This window comes from Pan paniscus, chromosome 6, assembly GCF_029289425.2.
Source record: "Pan paniscus chromosome 6, NHGRI_mPanPan1-v2.0_pri, whole genome shotgun sequence".
Taxonomy (NCBI): Eukaryota; Metazoa; Chordata; class Mammalia; order Primates; family Hominidae; genus Pan; species Pan paniscus.
In genome coordinates, this window is record NC_073255.2 from 36,544,696 (window position 1) to 36,562,508 (window position 17,813).

General features: G+C 40.8%; 1 protein-coding gene across 8 annotated transcripts in view; it reads right to left on the minus strand.

Annotated features, from left to right (window-relative positions):
• PDE1C (phosphodiesterase 1C) overlaps window positions 1-17,813 on the minus strand; it is a 799,595-nt gene that overhangs the window by 108,582 nt on the left and 673,200 nt on the right. For 5 of the 8 annotated variants that reach the window (XM_034963889.3, XM_063605670.1, XM_003833397.6 and 2 more), the window contains exon 19: window positions 13,330-15,704. The exons of 1 other annotated variant lie outside the window; for it this stretch is intronic. In XM_034963889.3, coding sequence (XP_034819780.2) covers window positions 15,535-15,704 — 170 coding nt within the window. In that variant the 3' untranslated portion in view covers window positions 13,330-15,534. Of the gene's footprint in view, window positions 1-7,151; window positions 9,996-13,329; window positions 15,705-17,813 lie in introns of those variants that run through there. 2 more of the 8 variants (XM_063605671.1, XM_063605673.1) reach the window with 1 other exon arrangement.

Sequence of the window (17,813 nt, forward strand, 5' to 3'; positions counted from 1 at the left end):
TTTGATCATCATAAATAAGGAGAGGTAAGAACCAGAGATTTAAGCCCTGTTTGCCTCAAAGGACTGTTATATAGGTTAAATAACAGCATAGAAAACCTGAAAAACCCTAGTAGATGCCCATAGGGATTTGTCTCCTTCCCCTTTGGGCTGGAGTTCCTTTACCTATCCCTGCCCACCTTTCCGCTGCTATCACCCAGTCCTCTCCTGTGCCCCAGTGCTGGCATCAGCTTTAGACGATGCTCAGTGTACACCTCCCTCCAGCCACACAGCCTAGCAGGCCAGTGTGAGACCCAGGAAGAGTCGAGCGTGAGGTGAGAAGGGCTAAAGAGAGGATACATGAGCCCAATCTCAATGGAATCAGGTTGTATCAGTCTGTTCTCACGCTGCTAATAAAGATATACCTGAGACTGGGTAATTACAAAGGAAAGAGGTTTAATGGACTCACAGTTCCGCATGGGTGGGGAGGCCTCACAATCATGGCGGTAGGTGAATGAGGAGCAAGTCACATCTTCACGGTGGCAGGCAAGAGCGCTTGCGCAGGGGAACTACCATTTATAAAACCATTAGATCTCCTGAGACTTATTCACTACCATAAGAACAGTATAAGGGAAACTGCCCCCAGGATTCAATTATCGCCACCTGGCCCTGCCCTTGACAGGTGGGGATTATTGCAATTCAAGGTAAGATTTGGGTGAAGACACTGCCAAGCCATATCACAAGTGCTGCTTGAAAAGCAAACCAGCTAGGAGAGGCATTTCTGCAAGGCCATCCCAGGGGGCATAATTCCCATAGCACCAAGTACTTCAAAAAGAGGCCACCATGGGCCAGGAGGGCAGCAAGCCCAGGGGCTTCTTGGAGGTGGTGGCCAGCTGGTGAGGAAAAAATAAGACTTGGGACTCAGGAAGACCTGGGTTGGAACAGAAGCATCCCCAGGTGCCACCTGTGTCACCTGAAGCGGGGCACAGAGCACTCTCAGCCTGCATGTTCTCCCAGGTAGACCAGGATGGTAATGGCTGCCTCAGGATGTGGTGAATATGTGATGAACTAGCACAGGAAAGCCTGTGCCATGGAGACCTTCTCACAGGAAATGCTCAGGACGGGTTTGTTCACCTTGGAGAATACCAGTTCCCCTCCTGACTTCATTCCCCTTCCCCCACGCCCCTGCCCCCCACATATACATATGCATGTACCTCATCCCACACCCCTATAAATGCCCCCACCTGCCTGTTTCCATCCTCAAATCCTTGACTTCCTTCTGCTCGTGCTGTCTGATTACCTATTGAGTTCTTGCAGAACTCTGGAAGATTTCCTGTTCACTAAAACGTCAGTGATTGACGTCAGCAGTAACTTTTAGACACACACACACACACACACACACACACACACACACCAGCTCTTCTGGAGCAAATTTTAGTGATGATCTCATCTTTAAATGAGTGGAATGAAGCCTTACTCAGGCATCAGCCAGTTCAAGGAAAATTTATAGAAAGGGTAGGGTGCAAGAGAGCCTTCATGGGGCCCCTAGAAATCTACGCCATGGGTGAGAGGGAATGCCCTTGTTTTATGAAGGCTCCTGGAAGCATCGTGATCTTGATGGGAATGTAAATAATCATTCATTGAGCACTGACCATGTGTCGGGCACTATGTTATGAGCTTTAGTGCATTTTCTAATGTAATCATTCCGGCTGCTAGGATATGCACTTAATCCAAAGAAAGTGGTTACTTGAAGGATTGGATCATTTGTCCAAGGTCACACAGCTAGCAAGCCATGGAGCTACAGAATAAGTTCAATAATGGAGGTGTGCTCAGAAGCCCAGGGCACGAGTGGAGGTCCTCCTTATGGTCACGTAAAAGCACACTCTCAGTGCAGGAAAGGGAACCAGTTTGGTGAACACTCAGTCAGTGTTGCCCTCTCCCCCAACTAAACAAAAATGTAAAACCCTAGAATTAGTGTCCTCACCCAAGGAGAACCAATTAGGCACCCAAAATGGTGGTCTCAAACAGCTGTCTGCAAATGGGATTTGCCCACCATGTGGATCATGAACTTTCTGAGGGCACATTGACGTAGAACACTTTAAATAATTTAGTTTCCTAATTTTTGACTTTACTCTCTCTCTCTTTCCCAAAACCGATCTGCCTGAGCACTGGCCTACACGTTCATGCAGGCTGTCATTTCCTATCTTACCTTGTCCCACTCTACAAAAGGAAGGCATGCCATGAAATACTGGCTGTGTAAGCCTGTCTAGCACTTGTCTCCCCGTGTCTTGCACCTTTTGCTCTGAAGGGCTAGAATGTGGCATTTCCACTCTCTTTGAGCTGCCCTCATGGGATTCCTTTGGATGGCAATGGGCTCTTTGCTGCTATTTAGGGAATTCTGCAAACAAAGTCACCCACTATCCCACCCTCCAACATGACACAAGAAAAATAATAATATTGACAAAGGTGTGTTATAATTAATGTTTCTTTTTTTCCAAGCAGTGAATGACTAACATACATATGTTATGTATACACATGCAGACAGGCACATATAGATATATAATTTACAATCATTTGATGAGTCTAAGTAAGACTTTTAGTGCACTTTAAAAAATTGAGAAAGTGCATGATTCAAATGCCTGGGTTATAAATCCTTCTCCAACTCAAGTAGTTTCCAATTCTTCACTTATAACAAAATTGAAATAAGATCTATTTAAGCTGTCAGAATGCTAGATTACCATGTGCTTATTTTTGACACATTACCCAAAGAGAGTTCAAAGATTTAAGGAACATTACTATAATAAAACTTCTTCTATTTCCATATCCTTATTTATGCGAACTAGTTTTCTCAATGCTAAAAATGAAACATCATATCATTCTAGCAATAAATAATATATGGCAATGGATTCATGTACTAATTGAGGAAAAATGCCTCACTATCTCATCAAGGATTGCATTTTCAGGCCAGGCACGGTGGCTCACATCTGTAATCTCAGCACTTTGGGAGGCTGAGGAAGAAGGATCATTTTAAGTCAGGAGTTTGAGACCAGCCTGGGAAACGTAGCAAGACCCTGTCTCTACAAAAAACTGAAAAATTAGCCAGGAGTGATGGTACATGCCTGTAGTCCCAGCTACTCAGGAGGCTGAAGTGGGAGGATCTCTTGAGTCTAGGAGTTTGAGGCTGCAGTGATCATGCCACTGCACTCCAGCCTGGGCAACAGACAAAGACCCTGTCTCAAAAAAATAAAAAATAGAATTGCATATTGTACATTTTGTGTTTACTAATTTGTTTAACGATATTTATAATATAATGTTGTTTTGATCTTTTAGTCTCAGCTTTGTGGTGCTGTGACTTTTCACCTTTTTTATTTCTATTTTTCTTTATATTTTATCTTTCCTGAGTATTATTACTTATGAGAAATTTGGAAAGTCTACATAAGGCGATGGTAACTAGATTAACTGGTTTTAGTTGAATTTTACATCTTTCTAAAGTTTCATAATATATACCTTACCTTATCCAGCTTCAATCCTTTACCATATTTTAACTTCATATTTTTAATCTTTAACTGTTCCTATTCTAAAATAAATGTATCCACTCAATTATGTGCAGTATTATCAATTTTCTCATTCCTTTCCTTAACTACTATAATCTCTCAAATTGTTACATTATTTCACTTTTCTCTAAATTTTATTCTACTATGTTTTAACTGCTTTGTATCTTATTTTTCACTTTAATTTTCACGTGTATTTTCAGTTATTTTTACCCATTTTCATCTTCTTTAGACTTCTAACAAGGTTCTGGTGACTGGGTTTTATTCCAGCCTATATTTTACCTGCCTGTAGCAAGAAAGGTTTGTCTTCCTTTTAGGCAGTTACAGACATATTCTCCCAGAATGTGGCTCATCATAGGGATCAGGAAGAAATGAGCTTACCTAGGGATGAAGACAATCTTTGGTATGACTGGCATGAAAGGCATAAGGGGTGGAAAATGGCTGTGGCTGCAGAAGATACTGGGGAGGGAGGCAGGGACCAGGTCCCATGTGCCCCAATTCTCTTCCTGCAGCATCCCCAGAGTTAACAACTCCTTCTGTTTTCACAGCTCAGGCATAGCCCTCATCACGTTGTTTGCTAGCTATTTGCTCCTAAAACTATCTGCCCACTGGATGAGAGCTCCGGAGACCTAAGACTGTGTTTTAGTCACTGCTGCATTCTTAGCACCTGAAACAGGAAAGGAATTTGACCAATATTACTGAACAAAGGAATGAATCAGTGGTATTCTAGATCAGGAATAAAGGCATGAAGAAAGAGAATGAGACTGGTACACATTTGTGGACAATGAGTACACACATCCTGCACATTCCAGTAAGAAAACAACAAAGAACAAACGTCCCATCGGACTTCCACTTGCTCATGAAGACCCTGAGTCCTGTGCTTTTCCGGCACTAACCAGTTTGTAACATAACTCAGAAGCCAACACTTTCCTAAAGCCATTTGCTGATGGCTGCCTAGACTATGCAGTTTCTGTTTCTTTTAATAACTACAAGTTTCTTATGAATTAGAGCCTCGGGACTACATTTTAACCGAATTCAAGCAGCACAAGCCAGCTGTGGTGGTGCACACCTGAAGTCCCAGCAACTTGGGAGGCTGAGGCGGGAGGATCCCTTGAACCCAGGTGTTCGAGGCCACCCTGGGCAGCACAAGAAGAACCTATCTCTAAAATTATTTTCTAAAGCAGCACTTGCCAATCTTCCTTCACTGAAACACCACACTGGTGTTACATTCTCCTCTAAGATCTTTGCGTTCCACATTCTCAAAGATTAATTCACAGAACCCACCTAGGCCACCAAAAGTCATGATAAATATAGTTGAGGGGGAGGACAGGTGGACCAGGAACATTTGGAAATTGTGTAGTGTGGTCCTTTTGAAGTTTCTAGTTCTATTTTGAACCTTCTTCTGAGCACCTGGCCAGCCAATCAAACTGCTCATTGTGTGTCTTATAAACTCTGCAAATGCAAAACTGTTTTCTATTCTGTCCCCAATGTGGTCCCTCTTCACCTTCCCCACCCTACTCCAATGATCTCTCAGTAACCAGTGCCTACATTCGCCCTCACTGGTGCCCAAACTCTCTTCAACTCTCTATCCAAATTCTGTTGATTCTAATTCCCAAGTTCATAACAAATCTACTACCTCCCTATTTCCAATGCCACCCCCTAGTCTGGCCTCAATTCCTCCCTATCTCTATAGTTTTTTTGTTGTTGACTTCTTAATTTTTTCTCCTACCCTCTACCCATCCATCTCCATTTGGCAGCCACAACAATCTTTGTGAAATATGACTTTTATCCTGCTGGGATCCTGCTAAGACTTGGTAGAAACTATTTTCATTACATTTAATATCAAGTCTAATCCATAACATGATGTAGCCCTTGCTTATCCTGAGAGTCTCATCTTATGCCAGCCTCCCAGTTGTTCACTCGGCAACCATAACACGGGCCTTCTTCAGATCAAAAGTGTGTGCTCTTTGCTCCTGCTCTTCCCCCTCCTTGGAATGTGCTTATCTGTCCTTCAGATGCCTGAGGCTGCAGCCCTGCCACAAGTAAGACAGGAGAGTCAATAGGAGTGTAAGAAAAAATGACAGTTTCCACTTCAGAGGACGCTAGAACCATGCTGTCAATGACTGAAGTCATAAAATCACATCAGCATTGAGAAGTTCACTGGAGGATGCAGTGTGTGTGTGTGTGCGCACACACACACACACACCAATTCTGTTCTGCAAAAAAGTAAAATAAATCTAATGTGTAAGCATTTCACTCAAATTTCAGGGAAGCAGGGTTTTCTACTTAATTAGAAACTGGCTTCTGGAGTAACAACAGAAATACTAACTTAACAGCAACTTAAAGAAATAATAGGGGTTTATTTTTCTCATACAGTAGTAACTCCCAAGAAGTCAGCCAGGGCTGGCGTAGCAGTTCAGTAATTTAATTGGAGCCCAGGCAAATTCAGTCTTTCTGCTCTGCCACATAGAGCATGTCAGATTTCATTTCCATGCTTGTCATGAACTCATGGGCTGCTATATCTCCAAGCTCAAGTGGGCACTCCAGGCAGGAAAAGGAGAACTGGGAGAGGCTGCCCCCAGATGTAGGACAACTGGGAAGTTGAGTGTTTAGTGTTTACAGCTTCTCTAGAAGAGACAGGCGGGGGAACAGCCTTAGAAATGGAAGTTGGGTCAGCATTAGCATACTAAGATTAATAAATAGACATTAATGGTGCTGTAGTCATTATTATTTCCATATATAAAATATCATGGGTATTGTCATTTATTTAGAGTTCTGTCTTTATTATATTTACTATGATTCCTACAGTTCCTCTCACACTATTTCCCTGAGCTCTATTTTCTTCACAGATTAAGGTTTCTTTATGTAGACAAACACACACACACACACACACACATACACCTAAACAATATGACTTTTCAAGAAGCTAATCCCTGTGTTTGATGAAGGAACAAACCTATACAGAAATGTAGTGAATGAAAATGGTATACTTCACAACCTGCTTGCGCTTTTGAAATCTAAGACTACATTCATCCAGCTAAAAACTACCTTGAAGGATTCCCTGAAACTCATGCCTCTACAGGACACCAGGTGGCAGTGCAGCCTAAGAAGTGACTGTGAGCGCGTCAGGTGCGATCTGTTGCTTGAGTACATCAAATTAAATAAACCAGTATAATTTTTTGCGTGCCCATGGAAACCTTTGAGCCACTTAATCATCATGGCTTCAACCTCATTTCTAGAAATGATCAAGGCATGATATGCCCTTTCAGTGACACCATTGTATGTGGCTTATTAACATTCAAATTCTTTTAAGATGGGACGCAGTTCATAGAAAACACAACTGTGCTATCTAACACAACATCTCCCAAGGCATTTTAGCCTAGTTTAGTAAGTGGTGAGATCACACTCTGGTATTTGTTTCCAAAATTCGGGAAACTGCAGTACTTTCAGTGGTAGGATGTTTGAGGAAAAGAAAGGTTCAAATTGCCTACTTTTAAAGGTAAGGCTCTAAGGGCTGGAGCTGTGTTCCTCTCTTCACCAGGGATTTTGAATCTTAAAAATATAGCAGAGATATATGAAGAGCAAAGTAGCTTTTTTTTTGAAAGATATGACATTTCAATCTTTAAACATAAATTTATTTATCTGGATGAAGTGAGATTTTGGCACATAAAGAGATGTTTAACCAGCACAACAGAGCATTAAGATAAAGGCAAAACTATGCTCTCTCTTCATCTATGGATGCTAATTGATTTTAACAGAATGAAAACTCCAGTGGATTGGAACCAATTGCCTGGAGCTCTGTGTCGAGAAGGTTTCTGAGACTATTTCTAAGCCTGGTGAGAAAAATTAGTGATAGTCTGCTGGAAGTGGGAGATGAAGAGTGGTAATATTTTCCCTGAATGTATACATTTCCCATCCCTATCTTGTTTCCATTTGGTACCACGTCCTCTCATTACATTTTCAAGGATCTGTTTTACATAAAGCACTATGTTGATCACTACGGAGGATATAGTATGAAAAAGAAATGGGATGGTCCCTGCTCTCCAGGAAATGATAATATAGTAGGAAAGCACCAGGATCTATGTAATTTGTGGGGGAATGATTTAATGTCTCAAATAAGTAAAATGAGCATGATGAGGAGTAATCCCAGCAAAAGGCCACTTTTACTTGGAGAGATCAGGGACCAAGTCCCAGAGAAGGTGAAAGTTTATGTGGGGCCTAGGAGAACAACTAAGATTTCCAAAGGCAAAAGGCAAGTAAAAGACATTTAATGAAAATGAAGCCATGTGAACAAAAATGAGAATAGACCTGGCTCAGTCAACAAGCAGCTCCATGTGAAGGTAGGTGGTGCAAAATAGTAATAAGTAATAGATGTCACTTCATGAGAAACTTTGTCCTTTGAAAGTTAGTATATTCCCCATGTATTTATTTATTGAACAGAATTGTCTGGTGATATTTATGTCTTTTTGGCTTAGAATATTTGAATTCAAATGCTTTGCACTCATTTGATCTCTTTATGCTGAGTATGGTGGGCGAGTAGGGGAAAAGAGAGACCTTTGAGCAAGGTGTCAGGAGTACCCAGATCTCTCTGTAAAATGTTCGCTTCTCGTTGACAGGTACTGAGTCTTCTCAGTGACTGACAGAAGCCCTCTGTGAGAAGCCCTCTGGGTAAGACAGGAGTGGACAAACTTCTCCAACAGTGGAGAATGCACATGTTGGCAAACTTGTTCTTCATGTTTCTCTTGATAAAGCCTCTGCCACTGGTCACTGGAGGTGGGTTTTCTGGCTCCAGGGGGAGTCTGACATGAGAGGGGATATCTCTCTTGCAATGGACGGCTATAATTCCTAAGGAAGGAACCCAGAGGTAAAAGCAGAATCCCAGAGAAGAATCAGTGACAAATGTGAAGATGGATTTTGAGGAATGTAAAAGATAAAGACTTTGAGAATGAGTCACTAGGAAAATGATAGTAGCAATAACAGAAATGTAGACATCAGGGAGAAGACTGTACAAGAGCTGCAGGAGAATATGGGAGTGACACTTACAGCACTCCAAGACACTCAGATGAAGAAGTCCAGTAAGTCATTAGGAGTGCAGGTACAGGACTGAGAGAGTGACAAGGACAAATTCATAGATTCAGAAAGTTCAAGGGGAATGGGCCTGTGGAAATATCACTGTGCTCTGGCAGTTTGGATATCTATCCAAAATAGTTGGATTCCATTGCTGACTTTCTATAAAAATCAAATATAAGTATATTTCAGCAGTAGAAACCGGATATGGTTCAGTGGGGGAAACAAGTTTTAAACATGAGAACACAGCTTCCTCTGAGACTTCAGGGAAGAATGAGAATGGTGTAGAGTCAGATATCCACAGAAGTAGGAAACACAAAAATTAGGGAATTTTTTTTTCCCACATGGACTATGCTGTCGACATGTCCTAATTGACAGGACAGGTAAAAAAAGCCACAAGTTGAAGAAAGAGCCAACCATTTGGATTAACTGATGAGAGGTGGGGAAGATGCATTCAATGAGCAATGGTGCATGGAGGCCAGAGGTCCAAATGTGTGGGTGGTAATGTCAGCTCTTCTCCTAGAAAGGTAGGTAGGTCTTCTTCTAGAAATGCTTCATGACGTGGGTTCAGTAGAGGACACAATCAATCCTGGCCTAAGAGGGAGAGGGAAACTAATAATCCTGAGTGTTGAGAAGAATCATGCCATTGCTGCTGGTCCTGAATTCTATGTTGGATGACAGGAGCATGGTTGAATATGAAAAACTTGTGATGCCAGTGAGCAGGCTCAACAAAGGGGCACACCAGAAAAGTCTGTGTGAACAACACAATGCATGGAAAAAATATATAGCAGTGCAATCAAAGGACCTCAACTGAACCTCCTTTCTACCTTTCCTCACTAGTTCTGCAAACTTTCTGAAAAATTTAACCCATTGGCTAATCAACAATAAGGACAGTAAGTCTTCCCACACAGGTTCATTATAAGAGTTAAAAAATATATTAGCATATATTAAAGTGCCAGGAACCTGGTGGGTTCTCAAAAATTATTACCTGGATTTTGAAACCGACTATGCTAGAGCAGTGTTCTATCATTTCAAATTTTTGCCCACTATGATTGTAATCACCTGATGAGTTCTTCCTACCTCCTGCACAGAAAAAAAAAATCAGTCCACTGAGATCTCAGCATTGCAGTAGAGAAAGAGTTTAACTGACACAAGGCTGGCCTACACTGGAGAACTTACACTTACTTATCACTTACATCAGTCTCCCTGAAGGCTCCAGGGCTCTGAGTTGAGGAGATTTTATGGGCAAGTTGGTGGGCAGGGGTTGGGGAATGGGAGCTGCTGATTGGTTAGGGATGAGATCATAAGGGTGTGGAAAATGGTCCTCATGCACCGAGTCTGCCGCTGGGTGTGGTCACAGGATCAGTTGAGTCAGGAGTCACAAGTCCAGGTGGAGTCAGTCTGAAAAACATCTCAAAAAAAAAAAAATCAGTCTTGGGTTCTACAACCCTCTGGCCATATAACTCCTGAGCAGGAAAGGATTATAGAAACTGTGCCTACATTTTAGCAGAGTTCAGGCTCCTCCCATAATCCTGTTCTTGTGGCCTTTCGTCAGTCTTACAAAGGCAGTTTTTGGTCCCTGAGCAAGGAAGGGATTAGTTTTAGGGAGGGACTATTATTATCCTCCCTTTCAAGTTAAACTATAAACTAAATTCCTCCTGAAGTTAGCTTAGCCTACACCCAGGAATGACCAAGGGCAGCTTGGAGATCAGAAGCAAGAGGGAATCAACTATGTCAGATTTCTCTTACTGTCATAATTTTGCAAAGGCAGTTTCACAGTCACATATATTTTTCTCTCTTGTTATATTTATTTAGTATCCTTTTACCTTTGTGTCTTACAAAAGTTTGGAATCTTTCTTTACCTAGTGAGTCATAAGAGATGCTGCTAAAAGAGCAATGACCATACAAGAATTGTCTCCATAATGACTGATATCTAGACGAGGTGGTTCTATAAGCTTGGCTCAGCTGAATCTCTTATTCAGGTGTACAAAACAAAGCATGCCAGTGAACATTCACAGAGAACCCAAGTTGAACATTATGAGTTAAAGATGCAGTTAAAATATGAACATGTGAAGTTAAAATATGCAGATGAGGAGAGTATTCCACAGTTATTATCACTTGTTATTCCCCAAAAGCAGCTTTTCATGTTCTGTGACTGTAACAAAAGTATAATGAATACTCATAAGTCTCCTAGATCAGTCTTAAAAATAAAACCACTAGCAAAGGCCTACTGTCACCATCTATGATGCAGGGCCTTCTCTTGCCTCGACTGGCCTTGCTGACGGCACTTGAGGCTACATCAGGGCCACGCTTGGAGGCCAAGTCATGAAGCCTTCACCCACTCCCACCCTCAGTCCCAGGGCATCCCCAGTTCCAACCTAATTTGACAAACTCTCAATAAATCAGCATGTTGTTCCAACAGAGATTTCTTTTAAATTGAAAATGGATCAAAGAGAATATAATTGATCGTGTGAAATTGCAGCCAATGGGAAAACAAACTGAAAGCTTGCTGATGTACAAGTGGCCTTTCATCTAAGGAACAGAGATTTGGATGAAAATCCTAGACTTAAAAAATAGTGGCTATCAACCATCTCTACCTTCTCCTTCTATCCTGCAGGGACAAGAAATCCTAACAGAGGGATGCTGGAGTGTCTGTTCTATTTCAAAAGCTTGGTGGCTGTGCTCATGATAAGGCTTAACTGGCTTGCAGAAGGAAAAGGTAGGAAGACAAGAGAATTTGCATTCTCTAAGCACCTATAAATGAAAGTCACTGCCCTACCTTTGTGAGGTTGATATTATAACTGAATGGGAAAAAAATAAACAAGCAGAACTCCTGGGCAGGCTCAAGTGGGGTGGGCAGGAGAGGTGGTGGTGGAAGTGGAAAGGATATATTTATTGGGTTCTTTCCTTACGTGGACTGGTCTTGCCCTAAGGATTGGATTTTGTTTAAGGGAAACACTGCCATTTCAAATCTGCTGTGGGTTTTTTGTGCTTATAAGAGTGTGACCCAGAGTCAATGCCCATTGTTTGTCAGGGTGAGCTCACATGTCTTGAAAATATGTGGTGCTGAAAAAATGTGGTGAGCTTCTACGCCTTGAAAATGTGTGGTGTAGGGGGTGAGAAGTGGACCATGCTGCACATTCACAGGAATTTGAATACAACAGGGGAGGAGAAAGGTCTTGGTAGAAGAAGGGCGAGAAGACGCAGACAAATCGGTGCCTCGGGAACCCACAGCCTGTGAGAAATCCTCTGCAAAGGGAGGCTGATATTTTGTGGTCGCTGTTGTCTAATTTATTTTATTATTATTTTTTTTTGAGACAGAGTCTCACTCTGTCGCACAGGCTGGAGTGCAGTAGCACCATCTTGGCTCACTGCAACCTCTGTCTCCCAGGTTCAAGTGATTCTCCTGCCTCAGCCTCCCAAGTAGCTGAGACTACAGGCGTGTGCCACCACACCCAGCTATTTTTTGTATTTTTTAGTAGAAACAGGGTTTCACCATATTGGACAGGCTGGTCTCGAACTCCTGACCTCGTGATCCACCCACCTCAGCCTCCCAAAATGCTGGGATTACAGGCATGAGCCACCACGTCTGGCCCTAATTTTTAAATTTTTAAATAGTTGATTCTGCTGTGCTATCATCCTAAACCTTTAGGAAAAGTCTGCTCTCTGCAGTTGACTTGTGTTAGTGGAAATTTGGAAGAATAAAGCAATTAATTGTGTGTGGAGAAGGAGATAGGGTAAATAGGAACAGAGTGAAGGGCAGTGGTTGCAGGAAGTAAGTCTGAGGGAGGTTGTGGGAGAGTCCTAGTCAGTCATGAGGGCAAGAGACGGCCACAGTAGATGAAGGCCCAAGGAGGCCAAGGGCGTGGGGATACAGATGGAGAAATTGTTGGAGGTGGGGATGTCAGAAGCTGGTGCCTGTGGGAATAGCTAAATGGGTAATACATGGTGAAATTAACTCCTTTTTACTGAAGTTGGAGATTATCTACCTGATGTCATGGAATTAGTAAGGGACATTACCCTTGAACTCAGGGCCTAACTTCTTTTTACCATACTCCACTCTCTGTCCAAGAAATAATAGCTAATATTTATTGAGCCCTTGCTGTAAGGCCAGCCCTGTGCTATAATGAGTCAGGTATTCTTATTATTCTCAATTTACAGCTAAAGAAACTAAAGCTTAGAGATATTATGCAATTTAGTAAAGCTCCCAGAGCAAACAAAAGGCAGTGTCAGGATTTAATTGTAAGTTTTTCTAAACTCCAAAGTTCCAATTGTTTTATTTTTGTTTTGTTTTATTTTGTTTTTTGAGACGGAGTCTCGCTCTGTCGCCCAGGCTGGAATGCAGCGGCGTGATCTCGGCTCACTGCAAGCTCTGCCTCCAAGGTTCACACCATTCTCCTGCCTCAGCCTCCTGAGTAGCTGGGCAAAGTCCCAATTCTTAACCACTAGCAAGATAGCTTGGTCTGGAATGATATAAACTGAGTTGATAATACAGGTGTTCACCTGCTGACTTAACTCTATTATGGGTTATTTATATTAACAAATTTATTTACTGGGTGTATAGGGAGAAAAAGGTTAAAAAATGAACTACCACCTAAACAATAAGGAAGAAAATTGAAATGGGTAAGTTATACTATTCACCTTGACAAGATGTTCAGGGCTGAACAGCAGCAAATTTAGCTAACATCTAACATCCCGGAATTTCAGAGAAGAAAATGGCTCACATACAAGAAAGTCTGTTAAAAGTATCTTTTTATTTGCTGTAAGAATATAATCTGCATTTCTATACAATCCATTATGCAAAAAACATGGTAGGCATTTTATAAGCAGTGCAAAATCTCAACATTTGTACATTTGCTCCATTAAAATATTAGCAAAGGTTGAAAAAAACTCACATCTTAGGAGAAAAGAATACAGATTTGCTCCCCAGGAACATGGCTTCCAACATCAAGAAGCACAGCCAAGAAAACACAGCCTCATTAAATTCTCAATACCTAAGATGGAAGGTATTGACAGATAGGTAGGGAACATTATTTGAGGAGGCTACTACTCCCATGGGCCTCCTCAGTGTGTAGCCAAATGACTTTGTACAGCAAGCGCTAAAGCATCTGTGTATAAACAGATAGGAATTACCTGTTGAGTTAACCTAATCCAGGTGGAACAGACACTACCAGCCTGCAGAAGGGCCTTCTAACCCAGGCACCAGGCAGGGAGCAAAGAATTGCAATCGCCTCCTTAACGAAAAGTCACAATGATTCATCTTTTTGTATAGCAATTAAATTTCTCTGAAGTATCATCATAAAGCACATTATAAATAAACTGCTCAATAGCATGGTAGGCACTAAATTCCAGAACTTGCTCAACTTGAATAACTGCAGTTTATTGGAAACGAACTGCAGGGAATGAGAGAAGGAGAGGACACTAAACTCCTTACAATCAAGCCTGGAAGGTCGAGGCCATCCGGAAACAAACAGCTCCTTCTTTGTAGGGCTGTCCTGGAGAGTTCATCCTGATTATGAAATGCTCTTAGCTACTTCTGTTATGCACCTATTACTGGCCAGGCTCAGCCACAGCAACCAAAACCTACATTATCATTAATCTTCAATACAAAGTGCAGAGTGTGTATATGAATCCTAGTTTCTAGTTAAGCAAATGGAGGCATCAAAAAATTATGCCATCCGGGCAAGGACCTGCAACTAGTTATAGACAGAATAGGATGAAGATCAGACTGGCCTGAAAACAAACCTAGTTTTCTCACTGCACCAGGCTATTTCTGAAGAGATTGAAAGCTATCTCTAGTCTTGAGCCTTTCCTTGCTACTTCTGTGATTTTAGTCCTGAAGTAAAAATTCTAGGGAGAGACACAGAAGGGCTAACAACGCCACCATAAAAAAAGGTGAGTTATAAAGCTATGGATTCCACCAACAACTGTGAGAACAATCAGGATCTCAAGGGCTTTAGATATGTAGCGTGCTGTGAAGAGGATCTGAAATGTAACTTAAAGGCATCTCTAGCCTAGTTTAAATTCTTTATTTTCAGTCCAGAACAATCTGAAAATAAAGAATTTAAACTAGGCTCAGTATTTTACACCCTCTTGGCCTAGGACCACAAAATCAAACTGACATCTTTTGCAATGACTCCTAAACCTGCAGTCTTCAAGGCAAGATTTTTAGTATCATCTACTAGGGGTAGAAGTAAAAGATTAGAGGAAAATGAAGCCAAATGCATCTCTTGCAAACCTTCAAATCCTTCAAAGTACATGAGGTTATTGGGCATGAGGCACAATCTTCATGAGGCACAAAAATCTTTTTTTGTTTTTTAACTTGGATTTGCTTTATAAGCATGAATTCTGAAATGTCCATGAATACAACAATTCATCAGTCTTCTCTTCCTTTTAATATTTTTACATTCAGAAGCACAACTTCTGTTTTTAATACATTTACTTTGATAGTTACATATTTACTTGAATTTTAAATAAGTGTATTTACATTTTAAATAGGTGTATTTAAAATTGGAAAATATGTTTTTATCAGTGCATTTCTTAAATATGATGATTATTAAACCAATATTCTTTTGGGGGCACGTAACTTTTAGAGATTGAAAAAAGTGGCAATGAGAGGAATTTTATTTTTTTTTAAGTTTGTGTCATTTTAATTTTGGTCCAATTTAGACTTTTGGAGACTTATACCATAAAAACACCCCTCTTGCTAGTTTGTTGCTGGAGTCTGGGCTGATCCCACACACAGCAATTGATAAGTCTATACAAGAACAACAAAGAGGAAAATCACATACAACTTTCATTTCACCTTGGTGGAGTCAACCAGGATAGTACCTGCTCCAACAGCCTCCAAGGGTCTTGGAGGTGTGTCCTGCTGTGGCCAGTGGGTGCTGAGAAGCAGATAGGTAGACCCTCCTTCACTCCCTCTCTTCTTCCCCTCGGCCTATTTTCTGTTCCAGTTATGTGAGATGTTCTGAATCTTTTTCATTTTGATCCTCTGATCCAGCATCTTGTACCTTGCAGGATGCTCATCAGTTTTCTTTGAGACTGAAGGTGCATAGGAGCTAGATGCGTAAGCAGGGCATTTAAAATGACGCAAAGGAGGCTTGATGACTGGCGGCCATGGAAAGGAAGACAGACAAGGGTTAGCCTCACCCACGACATGCCACAACCTAAATATTGTGAGCAACTTCCTCTAGAGCTGTTTGTTTCCTCCAAAACCAGGAAAGAAGCAGGTTGGATTCTCCCTGGAAACCTTATGGCAGATAGATGAATAAGCACGTTACCACCTTGGTCATTCAGTTAAAATAAATAAATGGAAGAAATTTCTAGAGATACAGTGACAACTGCTGTACATAAAGGTCCTTTGACAATGAATGGATGGGGTTAAGGGAGTGAGAGGAAGCATTGGGGTCATTTCTGGGAACAGCAAAGCAAACAAGGTGAACACAGGTATATCATTAACAGCATTTAGCATTGTATGTAAGCTTTTAGTGTTTGGAAAGTGGCACTCAATCCCCAAGGGATACTTAAAAGTGCATCATTAAGAAAATATTTATAAAACACATATAAAGATCTTGTATTCAAAATACAAAAAGAATTCTTAAAGCTCAAGAAAAAGAAACAACCCAATTTTAAAATGGGCAAAATATCTGAACAGACTTCACACCAAGGAAGATATACGTGTCAAATAAGCATAGGAAAAAATGCTCAACAATTAGAGAATTTCAAATTAAAACAACTATATGCTACTACACACCTCCACAATGCTAAAATCTAAAAAACTTGACAACACCAATTGCTGGCAAGGATGTAAAGTAATGGGAACTCCCATTCTTGCTGATTGGAATGCAAAATGGTACAGCCACTTTGGAAGACAGTTTGACCGTTTCTTATGAAGCTAGACATAGTCTTACCATGCAATGCAGCAATTGTGCATCCTGGGTATTTACCCAATTGATGGAAAGTGTATGTCCACATAAAAACCCACACATGAATTTTTGTAGAATCTTTATTCATAAGTGCCAAAAGCTGGAAGCAACTAAGATGTCCTTCAATAGTTGAGTGGATAAACAAATTGTGATACATTTATACAATGGAATATTATTCATTGTGATAAAAAGCAAATTAACTATCAAGCTATGGAAAGACATGAATGAATCTTAAATACATATTGCTAAGTGAAAGAAGTCAGTCTGTAAAGGCTGTATAGCATATGATTCCACTTATACGACATTCTTCAAAGGACATAACTATAGAGATGATAAAAACATCAGAGATTGTCAGGCGTTTGGAAAGAGGAGGGATGGTTAAATAGGTGAAGCACAGGGAATTTCTAGGGCAGTGAAACTCTCGCATACAATACTGTAGTGGTGTATATATGACACTACACATTTGTCAAGACCCATACAACTTTATAGCACATAGAATAATCCTTAATGTATGCAAATAAAAAAACTATTTAAGAGGTCGGAGGAATCCTAGAATGAAATGCAAATTGTAACAAGACAATGTAAATGCATTGCCAATGTAGGAAACAACCTCACTGAAGAGTGGGGGACAAGATGGTCATCGAAGTAACCTTGTATATGAACAGAATCTGCAAGACTAAAGGCCGAAGAAGCTGTACACAAGCACTCTATTCTAGCTGATAAAATTGTTTCCCATGGGGCTATTGGTTATCAATTCTAAGACCACTCTACATGTATACCAGAATTCAACAATTATGTAAACAGAGGGTGGATGGTGAGAAATGTTGGAGGAGGTTAGAATGGTCCATGTGGTAATGAACTTGGATATATCAATATGAATTAATATTTAGCTTAATAGAGATACAGGTGATTATATATAAAATACTTATAGATATGTGTATGTACATGAGTTGGCATTCACACATGTATTTTCTTGCTCTATCAGCTGAAGGGGAGGGGGTCTAGGACCAACGAAGTCACTACAAATCTAGAAGTCTCAGCAGCAATAAGCACATCTACTGCCCTGATCTTGGTTTCTAAAACCATTTGCTAATAGCAGAAACCAGGGCTCCTTGCAGAAATGACTGATTCCAGAACTCGGACACAAAATATACAAGAAGTACCTGAAGCATCTTGTACAGCCAGAAAATTTGAAGTGTTCAAAAAAAAAAAACAAAACAAAACAAAAAACAAATACAACAATAGACAAAGGAGCCCTGAATGAAAGATCTACTGAATGATCAAAATTGAA